The sequence below is a fragment of the Hyperoodon ampullatus genome (genome assembly GCF_949752795.1).
Source record: "Hyperoodon ampullatus genome assembly, chromosome: 1".
Classification (NCBI taxonomy): domain Eukaryota; kingdom Metazoa; phylum Chordata; class Mammalia; order Artiodactyla; family Ziphiidae; genus Hyperoodon; species Hyperoodon ampullatus.
In genome coordinates this window covers 118272936-118293825 of record NC_136914.1, presented here as the reverse complement: position 1 = coordinate 118293825, position 20890 = coordinate 118272936, and the positions used below count along the sequence as shown (strand labels likewise).

At 40.1% G+C, this 20890-nt stretch overlaps 2 protein-coding genes across 2 annotated transcripts in view; both read right to left on the bottom strand.

The window, feature by feature from the left end:
- Positions 1–20890, bottom strand: part of LYST (lysosomal trafficking regulator) — a gene marked incomplete at both ends in the record, with an annotated part of 150969 nt that overhangs the window by 24969 nt on the left and 105110 nt on the right. Inside the window, 3 exons of the mRNA XM_079697574.1 lie at positions 7463–7680; positions 10322–10462; positions 20634–20790. Of these exons, the coding sequence (XP_079553700.1) occupies positions 7463–7680; positions 10322–10462; positions 20634–20790 (516 nt within the window). The remainder of the gene's footprint in view (positions 1–7462; positions 7681–10321; positions 10463–20633; positions 20791–20890) is intronic.
- LOC307052666 (DCN1-like protein 5) lies at positions 4064–5176 on the bottom strand (the record flags this gene model as incomplete). The annotated part of the gene is made up of 2 exons (XM_079703731.1): positions 4064–4985; positions 5076–5176. 2 exons carry the CDS (start codon positions 5174–5176, stop codon positions 4358–4360), a joined length of 729 nt encoding a protein of 242 aa, XP_079559857.1. The 3' UTR covers positions 4064–4357.

The window sequence follows — 20890 nt, the reverse complement described above, 5'->3', positions numbered from 1 at the left end:
GGAGATGCAAGAGGGAGGGGATATGGGGATATATGTATACGTATAGCTGATTCACTGTGTTATACAGCAGCAACTAACACAACAATGTAAAGCAATTATACTCCAATAAAAATGTTATAAAAATAATGGGAAAAATTAAGGAACTTTTCTGCAAAGGAATATTATAAATTAATAAATAAAGGAATAAATTAAAAAGAAAATGGCGGGGGGGGGCAGAGGACCTGAATAGACATTCTTCCAAAAAAGACATACAGATGGCCAACAGGTATATGAAAAGATGCTCAGCATCACTAATCATCAGGAAAAGGCAAATAAAACCACAATAAAATATCATCTTACACCTGTGAGAATGGCTAGTATCAAAAAGACAAGAGATAACAACCGTTGGCGAGGATGTAGAGAAAAGGAAGCCCCTCTGCACTGTTGGTGGGAATGTAAATTGGTGCAGCCACTGTGGAGAACAGTATGCAGGTGTCTCAGAAAACTAAAAATAGAGCTACCATATGATGCAGCATTTCCACTTCTGCGTATTTTGAAAACACTAATTTGAAAAGATACACGCATCCCTATGTTCATTACAGCCTTATTTATAATAGCCAGGACAGGGAAGCACCCTAAGCATGCACCAATGGAATGGATGGAGAGGATGTGGTGAATACATGCAATGGAATTATTACTCTGCCATAAGAAAGAATGAAATCTTGTCACAACACGGGTGGACCTTGAAGGTATGATGCTAAGTGAAACAAGTCAGACAGAGAGAGACAAATACCATACAAATAAGTATGATCTCATTTATATGTGGAATCTAAACAAACAAAAGACCAAGCTCATAAGATTGGTGGTTGCCAAAGGTGGGGTGTGGGCAAACGGGTGAAGGGAGCCAAAGGTACAAACTTCCAGTTATAAAGCAAATAAGTCCTGGGATGTAACGTACAGCATGGTGGCTGCAGTTAATAACATTGTACTGCAGATCTGAAAGTTCCTAAGAAAATAAATCTTAAAAGCCTTCATCCCAAGAAAAAAAATTTTTGTAACTACGTATGGGGTGGATGTTAACTAGACTTACTGCGGTGATCATTTTGCAAATGACTGAAATCAGTATGCTGTATACTGGAAACTAATATAATGTATGTCAATTATACTTCAAATTAAAAAAAAAAGAAAAACTAAATGAGGTTTTTCTTTGGTCTTGTCTTTCAGTGAGAGTTGATGAAAAATAATCAGGTTTTTCAATTCAGTTGACCCAAAATAGCTTCTGCAAGCAGGTTAGCGGGTGGTTCTATTTTTTCTGTGGCTGCCTGTCAGATATTGGTCAGAACACTAGAGTCAGGTAATTGGTTAAAATCATTTCAAGTGGTCAACAAAATCAAAAGAGACAAGAGAATGCAGCTATATGGCAACACGAAGACTGAAGAAAACTAGGGGAACCTGCCCCACCTGAATTCCTAAAAATGAGAACTAGAAGTTCAAAACCATCTGTGTCTGCCTGAAATTACATGATATCCAAATGCCCTTTTGTTCTTTGATGGGAATATGCTCAAAGAAAGAGTGTGATTCCTCTCGACACAATGGCTGGTGTCACAGGATGACTTTGTGTCACTACCCCATCTTGAAGATGTCTAAGAATATCAACTATTGAGATGTATTTTCTTACATACAGAGACATTAGTAAGGAACCTAGATTTTTGTAGGTCTATATCTCTCCTCCTGTCTGGGCTGAAGAATCAGGATTCTAAACACCAGCATCACTGAAACCCAAGCAAAGTCTTTGTGATGTCCACCCTGTAAACTCAACAGCAACTCATCCATGCTTTATTTATCCTTGGAGAGGATTACTTGAATTCTGATTCCCTCTGTGTTTGCTTTGCAGGTTTCCACATATATTCCTGAACCTGACTAGAACTTGGCAGTGAGAAGGCTGTAATGTGATGTATATCCTTCCAGCCTCCCTCAGCCAACCAGGCAAAGCTGTCAACAGAGGAAGTGGGACAGCTTCACCTCCCCGGCAAGGGGCAGAAGACTGGATGAGAAACAAAGTCAAGGTATTCCATCTTCAACCAAAACACTGCAGAGAGGTTGGCACACAATGTTCCATGCAACTGGTGTCCTCCATGCTGTCACCTTTCTTAGGACATGAAGCTAGAGAGAAAGGGGGTTAGGGCAATAATCAGTCTAGAAAATGAGTAAAAATTCAGGATCTGTCACTGTCCTTTTCTTTCCCACCTAGTGTTCATACATATATATATATATAAAAAGACTTCATGTGTAATACTAAATTATTGAAAACGTCATTTGTCCAAAGTGATATATAGGAAAAGGTATATAAAAATGAAATTGCGGGGCTTCCCTGGTGGCGCAGTGGTTGAGAGTCCGCCTGTCGATGCAGGGGACACGGGTTCGTGCCCCGGTCTGGGAAGATCCCACATGCCGCGGAGTGGCTGGGCCCGTGAGCCATGGCCGCTGAGCCTGCGTGTCCAGAGCCTGTGCTCCGCAACGGGAGAGGCCACAACAGTGAGAGGCCCACGTACCGAAAAAAAAAAAAAATGAAATTGCGATAGAATGTTAGTAGGTAGCTTAAGAGACTATCTATTTAGGTTCTAATGAAAACTGTAAGTGGATCTGAAAGAGCAGCAGTGAAAATTGCAAGCTTTTTAACGTGAAGGGTGTTGTTACACTTTTCTTCTTAGTGTTAGAGTCAGATGGAGGGTGATGTGCACTTACTTTATTATTTTTAAAGCTAGCAGTCAGTAGCTGGGTATAGATCTGTTGTGCTTGTGCATCTTGCTTGTGTAATTTAGCTTTTAGCATTGAATCAGTCAGCAAATTTCATTTTTGTATCTGCATAGAACGTCTCTATAAATACCAAAAAAAAGTTTCAAAGGTTCTTCAGAAGTTAATCTTCAACATCCACTCCCCTCGCCACCACCCTAGCACGACCACAAGGGCTCAAATACCTGTTATAAACGCTTGTCTAAGCAGGCTCATTCCTAATGGTTGCTTGATTTAATATACTCGAAAATTCAAATGAAGAATGGAATAATCCGATACCCAGGACTCTTAAAATTTACTTTAAATTAGTACCTTTACATTCTGTGGTATCAGTTTCTAGTGAACCCCATATATCAGTGAATGACGAATTAAGATCAAAAGGCATTTTTACATTCCTTTTAAAATATTTTTTCTATTTTTTTAAATTAATGAATGAATTTATTTTTGGCTGCATTGGGTCTTCGTTGCTGTGTGCGGGCTTTCTCTAGTTGTGGCGAGCGGGGGGTACTCTTTGTTGCGGTGCGCGGGCTTCTCATTGCAGTGGCTTCTCTTGTTGAGGAGCATGGGCTCTAGATGCACGGGCTTCAGTAGTTGCGGCACGCAGGCTCAGTAGTTGTGGCTCGCGGGCTCAGTAGTTGTGGTACATGGGCTTAGCTGCTCCACTGCATGTGGGACCTTCCCAGACCAGGGCTCGAACCCGTGTCCCCTACCATGGCAGGCGGATTCTTAACCACTGTGCCACCAGGGAAGCCCCTACATTCCTTTTTACAAAGTTAACATTTATTTGCACTTAACTGGATGGCAGACATTACCCTGTATGCATTTTCTTATTTATGAGGCTGGTATTACTGTTCACATTTTACAAATTTGTACATTAAGGTACAGAGAAGTTAAGGTCACACTGCAGGTCACACAGTAAGTGGCAGAGTCACAGAGTGAGGATTTGAACTCAATTGTGGATTTAGAGACTATGTGCTTAATTGCTACACTTGGTTTTGTCCCATGAATTGAGTTTTATTAAATTTCTAGAACAGGACTTCCTTGGTGGTCCAGTGGTTAAGAATCCGCACTTCTACTGCAGGGCACACGGGTTAGATCCCTGGTCAGGGAACTAAGATCCCACATGCCACGTGGCGCAGCAAAATAAATAAATAAGTTGTATTTAAAATTTCTAGAACAATGGTATAAACTCTATTCTTTTTAAAGCTCTAAAGTCTCAAAGAATTAATGAAAAAAATCTAGTAAGATGAGAATTAAATGGTATATTTCAGCACGCAGATACTTTTTTTTTTTTTTCACTTTAAGGCCTTTGTCACAAATCTGAATCTTTATTGTTCTGAAATAAATGTTATAAACATAACTCAAAACAAAAACTTCAATATTCAGTCTCGGAAGATGTGTGGCTCAATGCCCATAACATGTAACAAGAAAACTTCCTTTAAAAAAAAGGAAAAAAAAGTACTATGAGAAGTCTTTCATATGAGTGAAAATGCACCCCTTTGGTTTTTTCTTTTTTTTCCTCGTCTCATTAGCTTGTACACACGTAAGGATCTAAAGGTTTGCATTTTCTTCACAATAGCTCTTGCTATGACGTTTGACGAACTTTCTGCCACTCGACAAATTCATCAAGAAGAACAGGCCAAGCACCATCTTCATCATAGTTACTAAGATCGGCATGGACTGTTCTGCTGAATTCTAACACATTGTACCACTGATCTTTGTTCATAACGCGATACTTTGATTGCTCCAGGTACTGGTAAAATACTGAAAACAGTGGCCATGTCCTCCCAAGGAGAAGAGCTAACATAGACTTTGCTGTATCAATATCAAGGCTTCTCTGATCTTTATCCCTTGCAAAATCAAAGGCATATCTGTAGATATTCTTAAATGAAGAAATATCATTCAACTGTGAGCGCAAAAAGTCAAATTTGTTCTGTAACTTTTCTGTGCAGTCACACTGTAATGAAGTCATCCCCTTTAACCATTCTTCCTTGGTAAAAAATCCCATGCTTTCAGCCTCCAATTTCCACGCTAAAACTAACATAATAATATTTTCAGGTTCAACACCAATGTCTTCACAAAATTTTTCCATTCCTTCTGGCCCTACAACTTCATCAGGACCTGCATACTCATAAAACCAAGCCAGGCACTTCTTGCTTGAAAAATGTTCCTCTCCACTTATTAGTCTAGCAGGGGGTTGGGATCTGCAATAGCTCACATTTTAAGCAGACCTCTCTTTAAGGACAGTTCTATCATTATCTCTTCTTCATAATGCTGGCTTCTTTAAATGGTGAAGTTGTTACATTAAGTGCCAACCACTGGAGATTTTACACTTTTTGAGGCCTCCGTCTTCCGCTACTGCCGCTGCCACCCCAGGAGATTTTCTCTTCTTCTTCACCGGCATCTTCCGCCCTCCCCGGCAGGGCGGGCAGGGGAGCCGGGGAAGGGGCTTGCTGTCAGCTGAAGACTCCTCAGTGCTGGCACCCGGTTCCCAGAGACAGCAGCAAGCGAAGGAGCAGAGTCGCCAGCCCTCCCCAGAGCGGCCCAGCCCGGCCGCTGCCCACTCCCAGGTCCCCTCCTCGTCCTTCTCTGCTCGAGGCAGCGGGTACTTCTAGCCGGCAGGCACTGCGGCTCGATCACACTGGGAAGAGAGAACGCGGACAGCGCGGCAGCTGCACCAGTAACACACTCTGAGAGCAAGAGGCTCACTCTGACCCGGACGTGAATCGCCCAGGGCCGGAAGTCCAGATACTTTTAATGTGAATTTTATATGAGAACAATTGAAAATTTGTGCCAGTATTATAGGCACAGAGTATACTGAGGTTAATGTCCAAATTCTTAATTGCTTTTAAAGTTACATTTTGCATGAAATATGAACAAAGTTCAAAAATTACACCTCAGTCTTTAAAACTTATAAAAATTTTATATACATTTTTATAGAGGTATATTTTACATACAATAAAACAATAAAGATTTTTATAGTACCATCCCATGCAACCATCACACAAATCAAGGTATAGAGCATTTCCATCACCCCAGAAAGTTCCCTGGTGCACCTGTGGCAGTCACTACTCTACTCCCCAGGGGCAACTAGGTTGGAAATTATCTTAAAGAAATAAAGAACCATCTTTAAGATAAATTCCCCATGATTTCTACCACTAAGAGATTAATGTTCCTTGTTCTTGAATTTCGTGTAAACGAAGTGGATTCATACAGAGTGTACTCTTATGTAAGGCTTCTTTCATTCAGTGTAAAATGTTTTGGAGTTTCGTCCATGCTGTCACAGACATCTGAAATCCATTCCTCTTCACTGTAGAGTAGTATTCCACCTACTCAATATCTGGAATTGTTAGTCTTTTTACTTTCAGTCATTCTCAAGGATTTAAAGTGGTAACTCATCATGGCTTTAATTTGCATTTCCCTGATGACTAAAGATGCCAGCACCTTTATCAGTTGCTTACTGGCCATTCATATATGTTCCCTCCCTACATGAATCTTATTCACCTTCGTATCCCTAGAGCCTAGCAAAATAAATGTTTCCTGAATAGATAGATTTTTTTTTAAAAGGTAGACTATCTAACAACATTAAAAAACATATGTTGAGGTATAACAATTCTGCTTCTAGGAATTTATCTTGAAGAAGTAAAGAGGTACATAAAGAAATAATCTGAGGAATATTAATTTTAATAGTAAATGCATACTAACTAAATATCCAACAATAGGGGACTGGTTAAATAAATTATTGGATAGCCATACTTTGGAATAATAAATAGTATTAATATTATATAAATGGAGTGATACATATGTATAGATAAAAGTCTAGAAGGTGGTTTGATATTTATCTTTGGATGATGATATCAAAGTTGATTTTTAAATTTCTTCCTTTTGCAGTCTGTATCTTATACATTTTTCTAACGAGGCACAAGTATTGCTCGTGCAATAAGGAAAAATGAGGCCATTTAAAAATAGAACATGTACTGATATACAGGACAGTATGCAGAAAAGAGTTACACGGCAGGCCTGAACTGCTCTCCTTGGGATGGCATGACTGCAAATGTGGTCCTTGGCTGGTGTCTGGGAACATGGATTTCAAGAGAGTTCCCACCTTCTCTACCTGATAAGAGTGGCTCACTGCACCCAAACTATACAAACAGTGTGGTGTATACCGAATAACTGTTTCCTTCTGGACGCCTGGAATTTCAGGACTTGTGAGAGAGAGGGTGCCTACATGACCAGTCCTCAATAAAAACGCTGGCACTGCATCCCTCATGAGCTTCCCTGGTAGACAGCATCACACGTGTTGTCACAATTTGTTTCTGGAGGAAGTGAGTGAGTTCCTTGTGATTCACTGGGAGAAGTCTCTTGGAACCTTGTGCCTGGTTTCCTCCAGCTTTGCCCAGTGCATCTTTTCCTTTTGCTGATTTTGCTTTGTACCCTTCACTGTAATAAACCTTAGCTGTAATTACAACTATATGCTGAGTTGTTAAGTCCTCATCCAACCTGGGGATGGTCTTGAGGAACCCCTGACAGATAGTATCTTAGTTATTCTTAAAGAGGTGAAATATAAAACCTGAAAAATCTTGGGCAAGTTTAGTGTCTTTGTCAATTCTCTTTGGTAACTTGGGTATTGTAAAGAAACAGTCTAACCTTCTACCTTATATAAATGCAGAGTTTTAAAAGAGTCACTTACAGCAGGATGAAAAACATTGATGGCTTGGACAGAGGCCTTCCCTTTTTGCTTATACCCGAATACCAAGTCGATCCACTGACAGATGTTCTGGGACACGTAGTCAGACTCTAGAGCCTGTCTATGGATGAGGATAAAAAGACGAGGATCGTTACGTGCCCAAGGCGGGAGGTTGACGTGATTAACCCGTTCACCGTTCTGGCGTACACCAAAATCGAAACCTAAAAGAGAAGAGTAATATCAATGTTTATCTCCCCCAGAGCATGCTTCCTTTGGCCCACTGAGCAGACTGTAAGAGTTCACAGAAACAGCTATTGTGTGCTATAACCTGGAGAAGGAGCAGCGAGAGGATAGTAACACCGCTGCTCACCTGCTGACTTACCCCTCACAGAGCTACATGGATTAACGCTATCTATCCTAACTGAATCTGAGATCTTTCAACTTTACCCTTCCATCACCACCACTTTATATCATATTGAAAAACAAGCAGAAAATCATCGTCCACTAATTCCAATATTCCAGTTATCAAATCTTCAAATGTATCAAGTGAGAAAATATCTCAATTGTAAGCCTGATTAAAATAAAGTGAAGGCTTTTGTATAAGCATTTCAGAATGATTGGTGTTAACATATAATAAATTCAAGACTACTTATATGTAGTAAGTATTAGCATTCTGTAGTTTAAAAACTCAACGAATACAAAGTATACACATTCTTAGAATGAACTGTCTTAGTCTATTAATTTTATGGTAAATCTATAGGTCCGTTCTGATTTCATTTCCACTAAGCATTCCTGTGGACAACAAAATTATACTAACACACTGAGTAAGAGGGTTCTTCCGCGATGTAAATAAGGTATTATCTAATTGCCTCATTAGTCTGCTAGTGTAAACAAAAATCTCAGAAGTGTTTCTTTAAAAAATTGTCCTAAAGGAAATGTTACCTTTGAACAGAAATTTTTTTGTGCTACTTTTTTTTTTAATGGACAGAAAATCTGAACACCATAGCAGAATCCAAATTTAAAAAGACCTCTTAAAAGCTAATCATGCTCCATGTAAAATTAAGTTGCTGTCTGCCTACTTCTTGATCTTGTGAAAACAGTTAGAAGGATCTTCACTAATTCTGGAAGTACTCTGAAATGATATGATATAAAATATAAACTAAGGGCTTATATAAAATTAATACGGGGTGGGGGTGAGGGTCACCTCAAAAATCCCAGCAGTCATCTGACAGACAGCTGCAGGGTGACAGCATTAGGATGTACTGGCTGAGCACCTCCATACTCTATGTGGCGGCTTCATGGGAAGCAGCAGAGACTTACTGATTGATCAATGGTGATGAGGCATCTAAGAGCTGAGCTAGGAGGGGTTGAGCCACAGGTAGTCTCTACCTATAGGAATGCTTATAGGAAACAGCAGGATGTATGCTATAGCAAGTTACCGTTTCCAAAAATGGCTATAACAACACTTGCTGTTGTGCATGCTTTTCTAGAATCTTGCTGCTCCCCTATCAAATGGCAAAGTCTATGCTCCTTCCTTTTGAATGTGGGCAGGCACTTGTGACTCCCTCACAAACAGAATGCAGTGTAAGTGCCACCGTGTGACTTCCAAGAGTAGGCTGGAAAAGGCCATGCAGCTTCTGCTCACCTCTCTAGGGACACTTGCCTTTGGAACCCTGAGTTGCCAAGTAGAGTGTCCGAGGCCGCCATGCTGTGAGGAAGTCCACACTAGTCCACGTGGAGAAACCACATGGAAAACCATGGACACTACCTGAAGAGAGAGATGCCCACCAGCCCCGTGCTGCTCTGTTCCCCTGGATGTTCCAGCTCCAGCCAACCTGAACGCACAAGAGACCCTGAGCCCAAACCACAAAAACCACTTGGCTGAGCTGTTCCTGAATTTCTGACTTGCAGAAACTGTGATGGATAATACATTTAATGTTGTTTTGAGTCACTAAGTATTGGGGTTATTCGTTATGCAGCCATCGATAACAGGAACATACATATAAGAAACCACAGAGGAATGTGGTTTTTTGGACAGAGAAATGAGTCCCTGATTGAAAGCCACAAGGCAGGTACCCCCAACTGCAGGTGCTGATATTTCACTGAGGCATTTCTCACTTGGGCAACACTATGAAGCCTGCTCCAGGTAATCAGCAGCACGGATTTATTAATGATTCTCGAAATAACTCCAGAGAGGCCAGTTAATATAGGAAAAAATTCTGAAGTAATTTGTCTAACATTAACCTCTCTAAAGATATAATTCTCAATTTCATGTATTTCCTAAAGGTCACATAAAAATATGAAATTAAGTAATGTAGGAAAATGACCCAAAGATACCCTGTAAAGGATTAACTGATCTTACATTAAAGAACAGGTAAGATTACCAAGATTGTCAGTCACTGGCATCACAGAAAATCTGATTTTATCTTCTAGTATTCCTTTTCATTATTAGATAACTCTAGTTATACTGTTTTATTTCTAACTTGGTCATTCCTCATAAAATCATTGAGATTTTGGTTAATTTACATTGTTCTTTATAAATTCATGACTTTTTTATAATCAGCATATTATAACTTTTGTAATCAGAGAAAATAATAAAGCAAGTTCTGTAACAGAATTAAAATACATGTTTACAAATACTTTTAATAGTTAAAAGTTACAGTTTTCCAGATATACCTAGTCCTATAAAATATTTAACATCCTCAAGCTCACTTGGAAATAACATTATATACTTAATAAGTAAAGGTATTTCTCTTATTTGGGGACTCAAATTTTAGGACTTACAAAAGGTATTTTTATTTTTGGAAAATTATAAAGTAAGTACACTCAGAAATTTAAATTAGAAAGGATTTACTGTTATACCTTCACGGTTAACTAAGAATTCTGGAAGATAGAAAAACTCTGGGATAAGTTCTTTCACGTCAGTCATGGACTCAAAAGAGGAGAGACGCCAGGTTGTGTTTGTAGAATGAAAAGTTCTGTCTGGGATGTCAAAACTCTGATCTGAAAAAATACAAATAACACACTTAAGACACAAAGACTTGATTCCATTTGAAACTTGTTACAATTAATTCACTTTTACTACTTCAAAAAGATTAAAATGATGTTCACTTTGTCCATAGTTTAAAAGAGATTATTCGTGTTCTTGAAAATAAATATTTCTCTACATAATTTGCAACTGCATTGTTATTTTTAATCAGTATTATGCTTTCATAGTACATATAACTAGATAAATATATATCACTTATTTGTTTAATTGATTACTGTCTGCCCAAGTAGAATGAAAGTTCCGTAAAAGCAGAGACCTGGGATATCAACCATACCGAGCACATTCTAGGAATTGGATAATCATTTATTTACTGAATGAAAGAATAAGGAAGGAAAATTAAAGTTCAAATAGGTAAAATAAGTTTTTTCCCCCATCAAGAAGATTATTTCTTTACCTCTTTTCTTCTCTCTTTTCTTTTTTTTGGGGGGGGCATTGCTTTTTAGATGTTCTAACTCTAACCTAAAAAATTAAGTAAAATTTCCTATGAATGAAAATAAAACTAAGAATACTTACTCCTTTGTTAAGTTTTTCTGGTGAACACTATTAATAATCAAGAACTGAGTTTTGACCCTGTCTTTTCTGTCAACAGCTATCAGACTTTCTATCCTACAGTATGAAATGATATCTAAAGACCAGCCTAAAAACAGCAGCAGCGTGGATGCTTCTTCAGAACCATGCTGTACCATCCAAAACTCCTCTCAACTTGCTGAAATTTGAAACATCTTTTTATCTGGAGACTGTAAGAGACTAATTTCAGCATCAAGCAAGGCACGATTTTAAAAAAATATGCTAAATCTTCCACAAGCCTGACCTGCTTTGCCGAGCAACATTTTCTATTACTACTTTCTCATCTATTCTGTTGAGTCAGCATTGGCTGGGCACTAAATAAAATCTGGGGAGAAATTAGGTTTATAAATATTTCTTTTTTTTCTCAGAAAGTAGGTTGGGCCACTTAAAGAAATATTTACTAACTCACTCAGGAGAAAAAGTTATTAATCTAAATGGAATCCAGAAAAATTAAAGGCAGTTCTGTGAGGCTATGATGGAATCACAATATCTAGAGTAGAGACTACAGAACTGTGGAACAGGAGAAGCACACTGAGGTTTCTGTTTGGATTTTTAAATTCTCTGCAGCTTCTTAATAAAAAAAAAAAGTAATACTACATTTCCTATCATTTAGAACATGTATGAACTCAACTGGTAGTTGTTAACCTAGCACTTTTGTCCCCCGGGGGACACTTGGCAATGCCTAGAGACAGTTTTGGTTCTCACGGCTGGGTGGGAGGGGATGCCACTAGCATCTAGTAGGTAGGGGCCAGGGATACTGCTAAATGTCCTACAATGCACAGGACAGTCGCCATAACAAAGTATTATGTAGCTCAAAATGACTACAGTGCCAAGGTGAGAAACCCTGGACTAAATGAGAAGTCTAGAAATAAATTAAAAAGCCATCACATATCATTTTAAATTAATCAGAAGAAACTGAATGGGGACTTAGGTTGTCCCTGTTTTCTTTTTTTTTTTAATCATTCTTAAATACACAATGAGGAAAACCTAGCATAATAGTTGATTGGGAGTTTTATATTACTATATCCTTGGGCTACATGAAAAGAAACGGAGGGCAGTAACAGTTCTGTTATACACTGCAGTCACCCCAAACCACATCTGAAATATTCTTTTTTATTCTGCCACTTGTTGTTGTTGTTGTTGTTGTTTTTCGATACGCAGGCCTCTCACTGCTGTGCCCTCTCCCGTTGCGGAGCACAGGCTCCGGAAGCGCAGGCTCAGTGGCCATGGCTCACGGGCCTAGCCGCTCCGCGGCATGTGGGATCTTCCCGGACCGGGGCACGAACCCGTGTCCCCTGAATCGGCAGGCGGACTCCCAACCACTGCGCCACCAGGGAAGCCCTGACTGCCACTTTTTAATCAGAGCATTCACAAATCAGAACATGTCCAGAAAGATGAGCAGAGCAGTGACAGGTTTGGAAACCAGAGCAAACACGGCTTAAATATGAGTTTTTAAACGCGTTACTAAGCGTTTAAAACGCTTTACTAAGTACAGAACTGTCTTATTTATTTTTGCAGCAGCTGGGAAGGCCTTGCATATAGGGGGCTCTCAACTGGATGTCAAATTAACTAAGGGTAATTAGCCTGGGAATAAACAAGAGTGAGAGGAGAAGGGGGACAGGGCAGTAATGTTCAAATATTTGAACAGCTGTCATACAGAACATTTGTTTTGTGTACAGACAGAGGGACAAATATAAGAAAGCCCCTTTTATAGACCAAGTAGTCTACAGTTTATAAAATTCATTCCTCCAAGAGGCTGCATATGAGTATAAATATATACAGAAGTTCAAGAAGGGTTGAGTAAATGAACGGATAATGACTCCATAAAGGACTCTGGGCGCCAGGAGGCACCACTACAGGACAAGAACCACGGTTCTCACTGGAAACTGACAGTTGGGTGTGTCCCTGTTTGCACACAATGCAGTAACTTCATCTCTATCTCAGTCATCTTGAGGCCTGAGGGCTGCCACTGAAAATGCCCAGGTAGAAGATTAACTAGACAGTTACTATAGTGAAGGTGGCAGTGTGGCTCTCCTATAACCACTTACAACTCACTCAGTTGTCAGAACAACTGACAATAACATATTCCCCTTTAGGGGTCAAAGATAACTTAGGCGATCTCAAATAATTATTAAGTTGAACATTATAAAAAAGTGAATTGCATACACTTTAAAAGGGTAAAAAGGGTAAAATTTATGCTATGTGAATGACATTAATTTTTAAATAGTGAATTGCACTTTTATAAACTTAGACATGTTCAATTTGAAGCTAAAATGTAAGACATTAACAAGATCATGTAGCTTACTGCTGTTTTTTTTTAACCATCTTTATTGGAGTATAATTGCTTAACAATATTGTGTTAGTTGCTGCTGTATAACAAAGTGAAGCTATATATATATACATATATCCCCATATCCCCTCCCTCTTGCGTCTCCCTCCCACCCTCCCTATCCCACCCCTCTAGGTGGTCACAAAGCACCGAGCTGATCTCCCTGTGCTATGCAGCTGCTTCCCACTAGCTATCTATTTTACGTTTGGTAGTGTATATATGTCCATGCCACTCTCTCACTTCGTCCCAGCTTACCCTTCCCCCACCCCATGTCCTCAAGTCCATTCTCTACGTCTGTGTCTTTATTCCTGTCCTGCCCCTAGGTGCTTCAGAACCTTGTTTTTTTTTTCAGAGTCCATATATATGTGTTAGCATATGGTATCTGTTTTTCTTTTTCTCACTTACTTCACTCTGTATGACAGACTCTAGGTCCATCCACCTCACTACAAATAACTCTATTTCGTTTCTTTTTATGGCTGAGTAATATTCCATTGTATATATGTGCCACATCTTCTTTATCCATTCACCTGTCAATGGACACTTAGGTTGCTTCCATGTCCTGGCTATTGTAAATAGTGCTGCAATGAACATGGTGGTACATGACTCTTTCTGAATTACGGTTTTCTCAGGGTATATGCCCAGTAGTGGGATTGCTGGGTCATATGGTAGCTCTATTTTTAGTTTTTTAAAGAACCTCTATACTGTTCTCCAGGGTGGCTGTATCAATTTACATTCCCACCAACAGAGCAAGAGGGTTCCCTTTTCTCCATACCCTCTCCAGCATTTACTGCTTGCAGATTTTTTGATGATGGCCATTCTGACTGGTGTGAGGTGACACCTCATTGTAGTTTTGATTTGCATTTCTCTAATGATTAGTGATGTTGAGCATTCTTTCATGTGATTGTTGGTAATCTGTATATCTTCTTTGGAGAAATGTCTATTTAGGTCTTCTGCCCATTTTCGGATTGGGTTGTTTGTTTTTTTTGATATTGAGCTGCATGAGCTGCTTGTAAATTATGGAGAGTAATCCTTTGTCAGTTGCTTCATTTGAAAATATTTTCTCCCATTCTGAGGGTTGTCTTTTGGTCTTGTTTATGGTTTCTTTGCTGTGCAAAAGCTTTTAACTTTCATTAGGTCCCATTTGTTTATTTTTGGTTTTTTTCCATTTCTCTAGGAGGTGGGTCAAAAAGGATCTTGCTGTGATTTATATCATAGAGTGTTCTGCCTATGTTTTCCTCTAGGAGTTTTATAGTGTCTGGCCTTGCATTTGGGTTTTTAATCCATTTTGAGTTTATTTTTGTGTACGGTGTTAGGAAGTGTTCTAATTTCATTCTTTTACATGTAGCTGTCCAGTTTTCCCAGCACCACTTACTGAAGAGGCTGTCTTTTCTCCATTGTATACTCTTGCCTCCTTTATCAAAGATAAGGTGACCATATGTGTGTGGGTTTATCTCTGGGCTTTCTATCCTGTTCCATTGATCTGTATTTCTGTTTTTGTGCCAGCACCATACTGTCTTGATGACTGTAGCTTTGTAGTATAGTCCAAAGTCTGGGAGACTGATCCCTCCAGCTCCGTTTTTCTTTCTCAAGATTGCTTTGGCTATTCGGGGTCTTTTGTGTCTCCTTACAAATTGTGCAATTTTTTTGTTCTAGTTCTGTGAAAAATGCCATTGGTAGTTTGATAGGGATTGCACTGAATCTGTAGATTGCTTTGGGTAGTAGAGTCATTTTCACAATGTTGATTATTCCAATCCAAGAACATGGAATTTCTCTGCATCTGTTTGTATCATCTTTAATTTCTTTCATCAGTATCTTATAGTTTTCTGCATACAGGTCTATTGTCTTCTTAGGTAGGTTTCTTCCTAGGTATTTTATTCTTTTTGTTGCAATGGTAAATGGGAGTGTTTCCTTAATTTCTCTTTCAGATTTTTCATCATTAATGTATAGGAATGCAAGACATTTCTGTGCATTAATTTTGTATCCTGCTACTTTACTAAATTCATTGATTAGCTCTAGTAGTTTTCTGGTAGCATCTTTAGGATTCTCTATGTATAGTATCATGTCATCTGCAAACAGTGACAGTTTGACCTCTTCTTTTCCAATTTGGATTCCTTTTATTTCTTTTTTTTCTCTGATTGATGTGGCTAAAACTTCCAAAACTATGTTGAATAACAGTGGTGAGAGTGGGCAACATTTTCTTGTTCCTGATTTTAGAGGAAATGATTTCAGTCTTTCACCATTGAGAATGATGTTGGCTGTGGGTTTGTCATATATGGCCTTTACTATGTTGAGGTAGGTTCCCTCTATGCCTACTTTCTGGAGAGTTTTTATCATAAATGGGTGTTGAATTTTGTCAAAAGCTTTTTCTGCATCTATTGAGATGATGATACGGTTTTTATCCTTCAGTTTGTTAATATGGTGTATCACATTGATTTGCGTATACTGAAGAATCCTTGCATTCCTGGGATAAACCCCACTTGATCATGGTGTATGATCCTTTTAATGCGCTGTTTGCTAGTATTTTGTTGAGGATTTTTGCATCTATGTTCATCAGTGATATTGGCCTGTAGTTTTCTTGCTTTGTGACATCTTTGGTTTTGTTATCAGGGTGATGGTGGCCTTGCAGAATGAGTTTGGGAGTGTTCCTCCCTCTGTTATATTTTGGAAGACTTTGAGAAGGATAGGTGTTAGCTTTTCTCTAAATGTTTGATAGAATTCGCCTGTGAAGCCATCTGGTCCTAGGCTTTTGTTTGTTGGAAGATTTTTAATCACAGTTTCAATTTTAGTGCTTGTGATTGGTTTTTTTTATACTTTCTATTTCTTCCTGGTTCAGTCTCAGAAGGTTGTACTTTTCTAAGAATTTGTCCATTTCTTCCAGGTTGTCCATTTTATTGGCATAGAGTTGCTTGTAGTAATCTCTCATGATCCTTTGTACTTCTGCAGTGTCAGTTGTTACTTCTCCTTTTTCATTTCTAATTTGGTTTATTTGAGTCTTCCTTTTTTTCTTGATGAGTCTGGCTAATGGTTATCATTTTTGTTTATCTTCTCAAAGAACAAGCTTTTAGTTTTATTGAACTTTGCTATTGTTTCCTTCAGTTCTTTTTCATGTATTTCTGATCTGATCTTTGATTTCTTTCCTTCTGCTAACTTCGGGTGTTTTTTTTTCGTTATTCTTTCTCTAATTGCTTTAGATGTAAGGTTAGGTTGTGTATTTGAGATTTTTCTTGTTCCTTGCAGTAGTATTGTATTACTATAACCTTCCCTCTTAGAACTGCTTTTACTGCATCCCAGAGGTGTTGGGTCGTCGTGTTTTCATTGTCATTTGCTTCTAGGTATTTTTTTATTTCTTCAGTGATCTCTTGGTTATTTAGTAGCGTATTGTTTAGTTTCCATGTGTTTGTATTTTTTACAGTTTTCTTCCTGTAATTGATATCTAGTCTCATAGCGTTGTGGTAGGAAGAGATACTTGATATGATTTCAATTTTCTGAAATTTACCAAGACTTGATTTGTGATCCAAGATATGGTCTATCCTGGAGAATGTTCCATGAGCACTTGAGAAGAAAGTGTATTCTGTTGTTTTTGGATGGAATGTCCTATAAATATCAATTAAGTCATTCTTGTTTTTTTTTTTTTTTTCGGTATGCGGGCCTCTCACTGTTGTGGCCTCTCCCGTTGCGGAGCACAGGCTCCGGATGCGCAGGCTCAGCGGCCATGGCTCACGGCACTAGCCGCTCCGCGGCATGTGGGATCTTCCCGGACCGGGGCACGAACCCGTGTCCCCTGCATCGGCAGGCGGACTCTCAACCACTGCGCCACCAGGGAAGCCCAAGTCATTCTTGTTTAATATGTCATTTAAAGCTTGTGTTTCCTTATTTTCATTTTGGATGATCTGTCCACTGGTGAAAGTGGGGTGTTAAAGTCCCCTACTATGATTGTGTTACTGTCGATTTCCCCTTTTATGGCTGTTAGCATTTGCCTTATGTATTGACATGCTCCTATGTTGGGTGCATACATATTTACAATTGTTATATCTTCTTCTTGGATTAATCCCTTGTTCATTATGTAGTGTCCTTCTTTGTCTCTTATAATAGTCTTTATTTTAAAGTCTATTTTGTCTGATATGAGACTTGCTCCTCCAGGTTTCTTTTGATTTCCATTTGCATGGAATATCTTTTTCCATCCCCTCACTTTCAGTCTATATGTGTCCCTAGGTCTGAAGCGCATCTCTTGTAGACAGCATATATACAGGTCTTGTTTTTGTATCCATTCAGCCAGTCTATGTCTTTAGGTTGGAGCTTTAATCCATTTACATTTAAGGTAGTTATCGATATGTATGCTCCATTTTCTTAATTGTCTTGGGTTTGTTTTTGTAGGTCTTTTCCTTCTCTTGTGTTTCCTGCCTAGATAAGTCCCTTTAGCATTTGTTGTTAAGCTGGTTTGGTGGTGCTGAATTCTCTTAACTTTTGTTGTCTGTAAAGGTTTTAATTTCTCCATCAACTCTGAATGAGATCCCTGCTGGGTAGAGTAATCTTGGTTGTAGGTTTTTCCCTTTCATAACTTTAAATATGTCCTGCCACTCCCTTCTGGCTTGCAGTTTCTGCTGAAAGATCAGCCGTTAACCTTATGGGGATTCCCTTGTTTGTATGTTATTTGCTGCTTTTCCCTTGCTCCTCCTAATATTTTTTCTTTGTATTTAATATTTGATAGTTTGATTAATACGTGTCTCGGTGTGTTTCTCCTTGGGTTTATCCTGTATGGTACACTCTGTGCTTCCTGGACTTGACTATTTCCTTTCACACGTCAGGGAAGTTTTTGACTATAATCTCTTCAAATATTTTCTCAGACCCTTTCTTTTTCTCTTCTTCTTCTGGGACCCCTATAGCTCGAATGTTGGTGCGTTGAATGTTGTCCCAGAGGTCTCTGAGACTGTCCTCAATTCTTTTCATTCTTTTTTCTTTATTCTGCTCCCTGGCAGTTATTTCCACCATTTTATCTTCCAGCTCACTTATCCGTTCTTCTGCCTCAGTTATTCTGCTATTGATTCCTTGTAGAGTTATTTTTAATTTTAGTAATTGTGTTGTTCATCACTGTTTGTTTGCCCTTTAGTTCTTCCAGATCCTTGTTAAATGTTTCTTGTATTTTCTCTATTCTGTTTCTGAGATTTTGGATCATCTTTACTATCATTACTCTGAATTCTTTTTCAGGTAGGTTGCCTATTTTGTCTTCATTTATTTGGTCTTGTAGGTTTTTACCTTGCTCCTTTGTCTGTAACATATTTTTTTGTCATTTCTTTTTCTTTTTCTTTTTTTTGATGGATGGTGCTGTATTCCTGTCTTACTGGTTGTTTGGCCTGAGATGTCCAGCACTGCAGTTTGCAGGCCGTTGGATAGAGCTGGGTCTTGGTGATGAGATGAGGATCTCTGGGAGGCCTCACTGTGATTAATATTCCCTGGGGTCTAAGATTCTCTGTTAGTCCAGCGGTTTGGACTCGGAGCTCCCACCACAGGAGCTTGGGCCTAACCTCTGGCCTGGGAACCAAGATCCCGCAAGCTTTGTGGCGAGGTAAAAAAAAAAAGAAAGAAAGAAAGAAAAAAAGGAGCAGTACAATATTAAAGAATAAAAAACAAAATAAAATTAGAAAGATAAAAATATATTAGGAAAAATAAAACTATAATTAAAACAACTGCAACAAGGCAAAATAAAACCACAACAGAAAAAAGAAAAAAAAAGGGGGGGAGGGGTAAGTTAAAAGGAGAGAACGATAACAAAGTATAAAGAACAAAATTAGAAAACTAAAAGATTTATTAGGAAAAATAAAAATATAAAAGAATCAAGCAGCCACATAGCAGAGGGAGATCAGCTCAGTGCTTTGTGACCACCTAGAGGGGTGGGATAGGGAGGGTGGAAGGGAGGGAGATGTAAGAGGGAAGGGATGTGGGAACATATGTATATGTATAACTGATTCACTTTGTTATAAAGCAGAAACTAACACACCATTTTAAAGCAATTATACTCCAATAAAGATGTAAAAAAAAAAAAAGAATCAACAACAATGAATCAAAAAAACAGAACTCCAATCTAAAAGAGGAAAAAAGAAAAAAAAAAGCCTTGGCTATAGGGGTGGGGTTTAGGCGGGGGATGGAACTTAGGCAGGGGCGGGGTTTAGGGTGGAGCAGGACCTAGGCAGGTGGGGGGGGTGATGTTTCAGCATGGGGTGGGGCCTCTGCTTAGGACCTGCATGGAAGGGGAGAGGCAGCACCTCAAAAGGAGCGTCTCTGGAGTGTACAGTTCCCGAGTTTGGAGGCAGGGCCCTGCCTTAGGGTGTGTGTGTGGGGTTTAGGCCTAGCGCATTGGAGGGGGTTTCAGAGGGGGTCTCTGAGTGTAGAGGTGGGGCCCTGGGTGGGGGGATAAGGGTGGGGCTTGGGCTCTGTGCGGCAGGAGGGAGGCTCCAAGGGCAGAGGATTAGGACCAGGAGCCCAACACGTTCCCTGGTGCCTAAGTGGACAGGGAAAGTGCTGGCCCCGTTCCCCTCCGTTCCTTTGTGCCCCTCCCCTCCTTTGTGCCCCTCCCCCACTGTCTCCCCCATCGCCACTGGACCCCTAAGCCTGGGTGGGTCCTGCTGGGTGTAGGAACTCCTTCCCTCCCCCAGCCACCCTTCAGGGGTGCTGGCCCCGGAGGTCTGGCCTTTACTTTTCCTCCCCCTTCCCCACCTCCCACTCCCTCAGGACCCGCGTGCCTGCAGGGGGCTTCGGTGGGCAGAGGATCAGGCCCAGGGATCTCAGCAGGTTCCTGGGGGCCCAAGTGGGCAGGGGAAACCTGGCCACACTCCCTTTTGATCCTCTGCCCTCCCAGTGGTTCCCCAACTTCCCCCTTCGGGCCTGGAATCCCTTCCCCTCAGGGGCGCCAGTCCCATCCCACCTCCACTTCTCCTCCCCCTTCACTCCCCCCATGCCCCGTGTCCTACCCAGTCACTGTGGGGTCCTCCCATCCCCTCAGGTGTCCGCGGTCCCCCACTGGGGCCTGGTAGGTGCCCTGGTTGTGTGGAGACATGAATTCTGCGTCCTCCTAGTACCACTGCTGGTTTCTTGAAGAGAATTTTGTTGCGGGAATATATAGAATTCTTTTTCCTATGATTTGATTAGTTTCAGTACATTCTCAGGACGTCAGTCAAGTGTTTTATCCCTGATGACCAATCTGACCTTTGAGGTAGTTATGAAACAACCCTTACCTTGATAGGCTAAAAACATCTTTGTGAAAGGAGGCATCCTGACCAGGAAGTGAAGCACGGTGCCGCTGTTGGAGTAGTGGGAACCGTAGTGGTAGGGCTGCACCGGGGGCATCGGGTCGTCTTCCCGGGCTCCTTTGCGGTACTCCTCCTCCAGGTACTGAAGGACACAGGGACCAGAACTCGTGACAGTGAGCTCCAGGCAGAGCTGGAGCCGCCTCACTTGTCTTCTTTCCCATCCTTCTCTGCTGCCCGTTAGA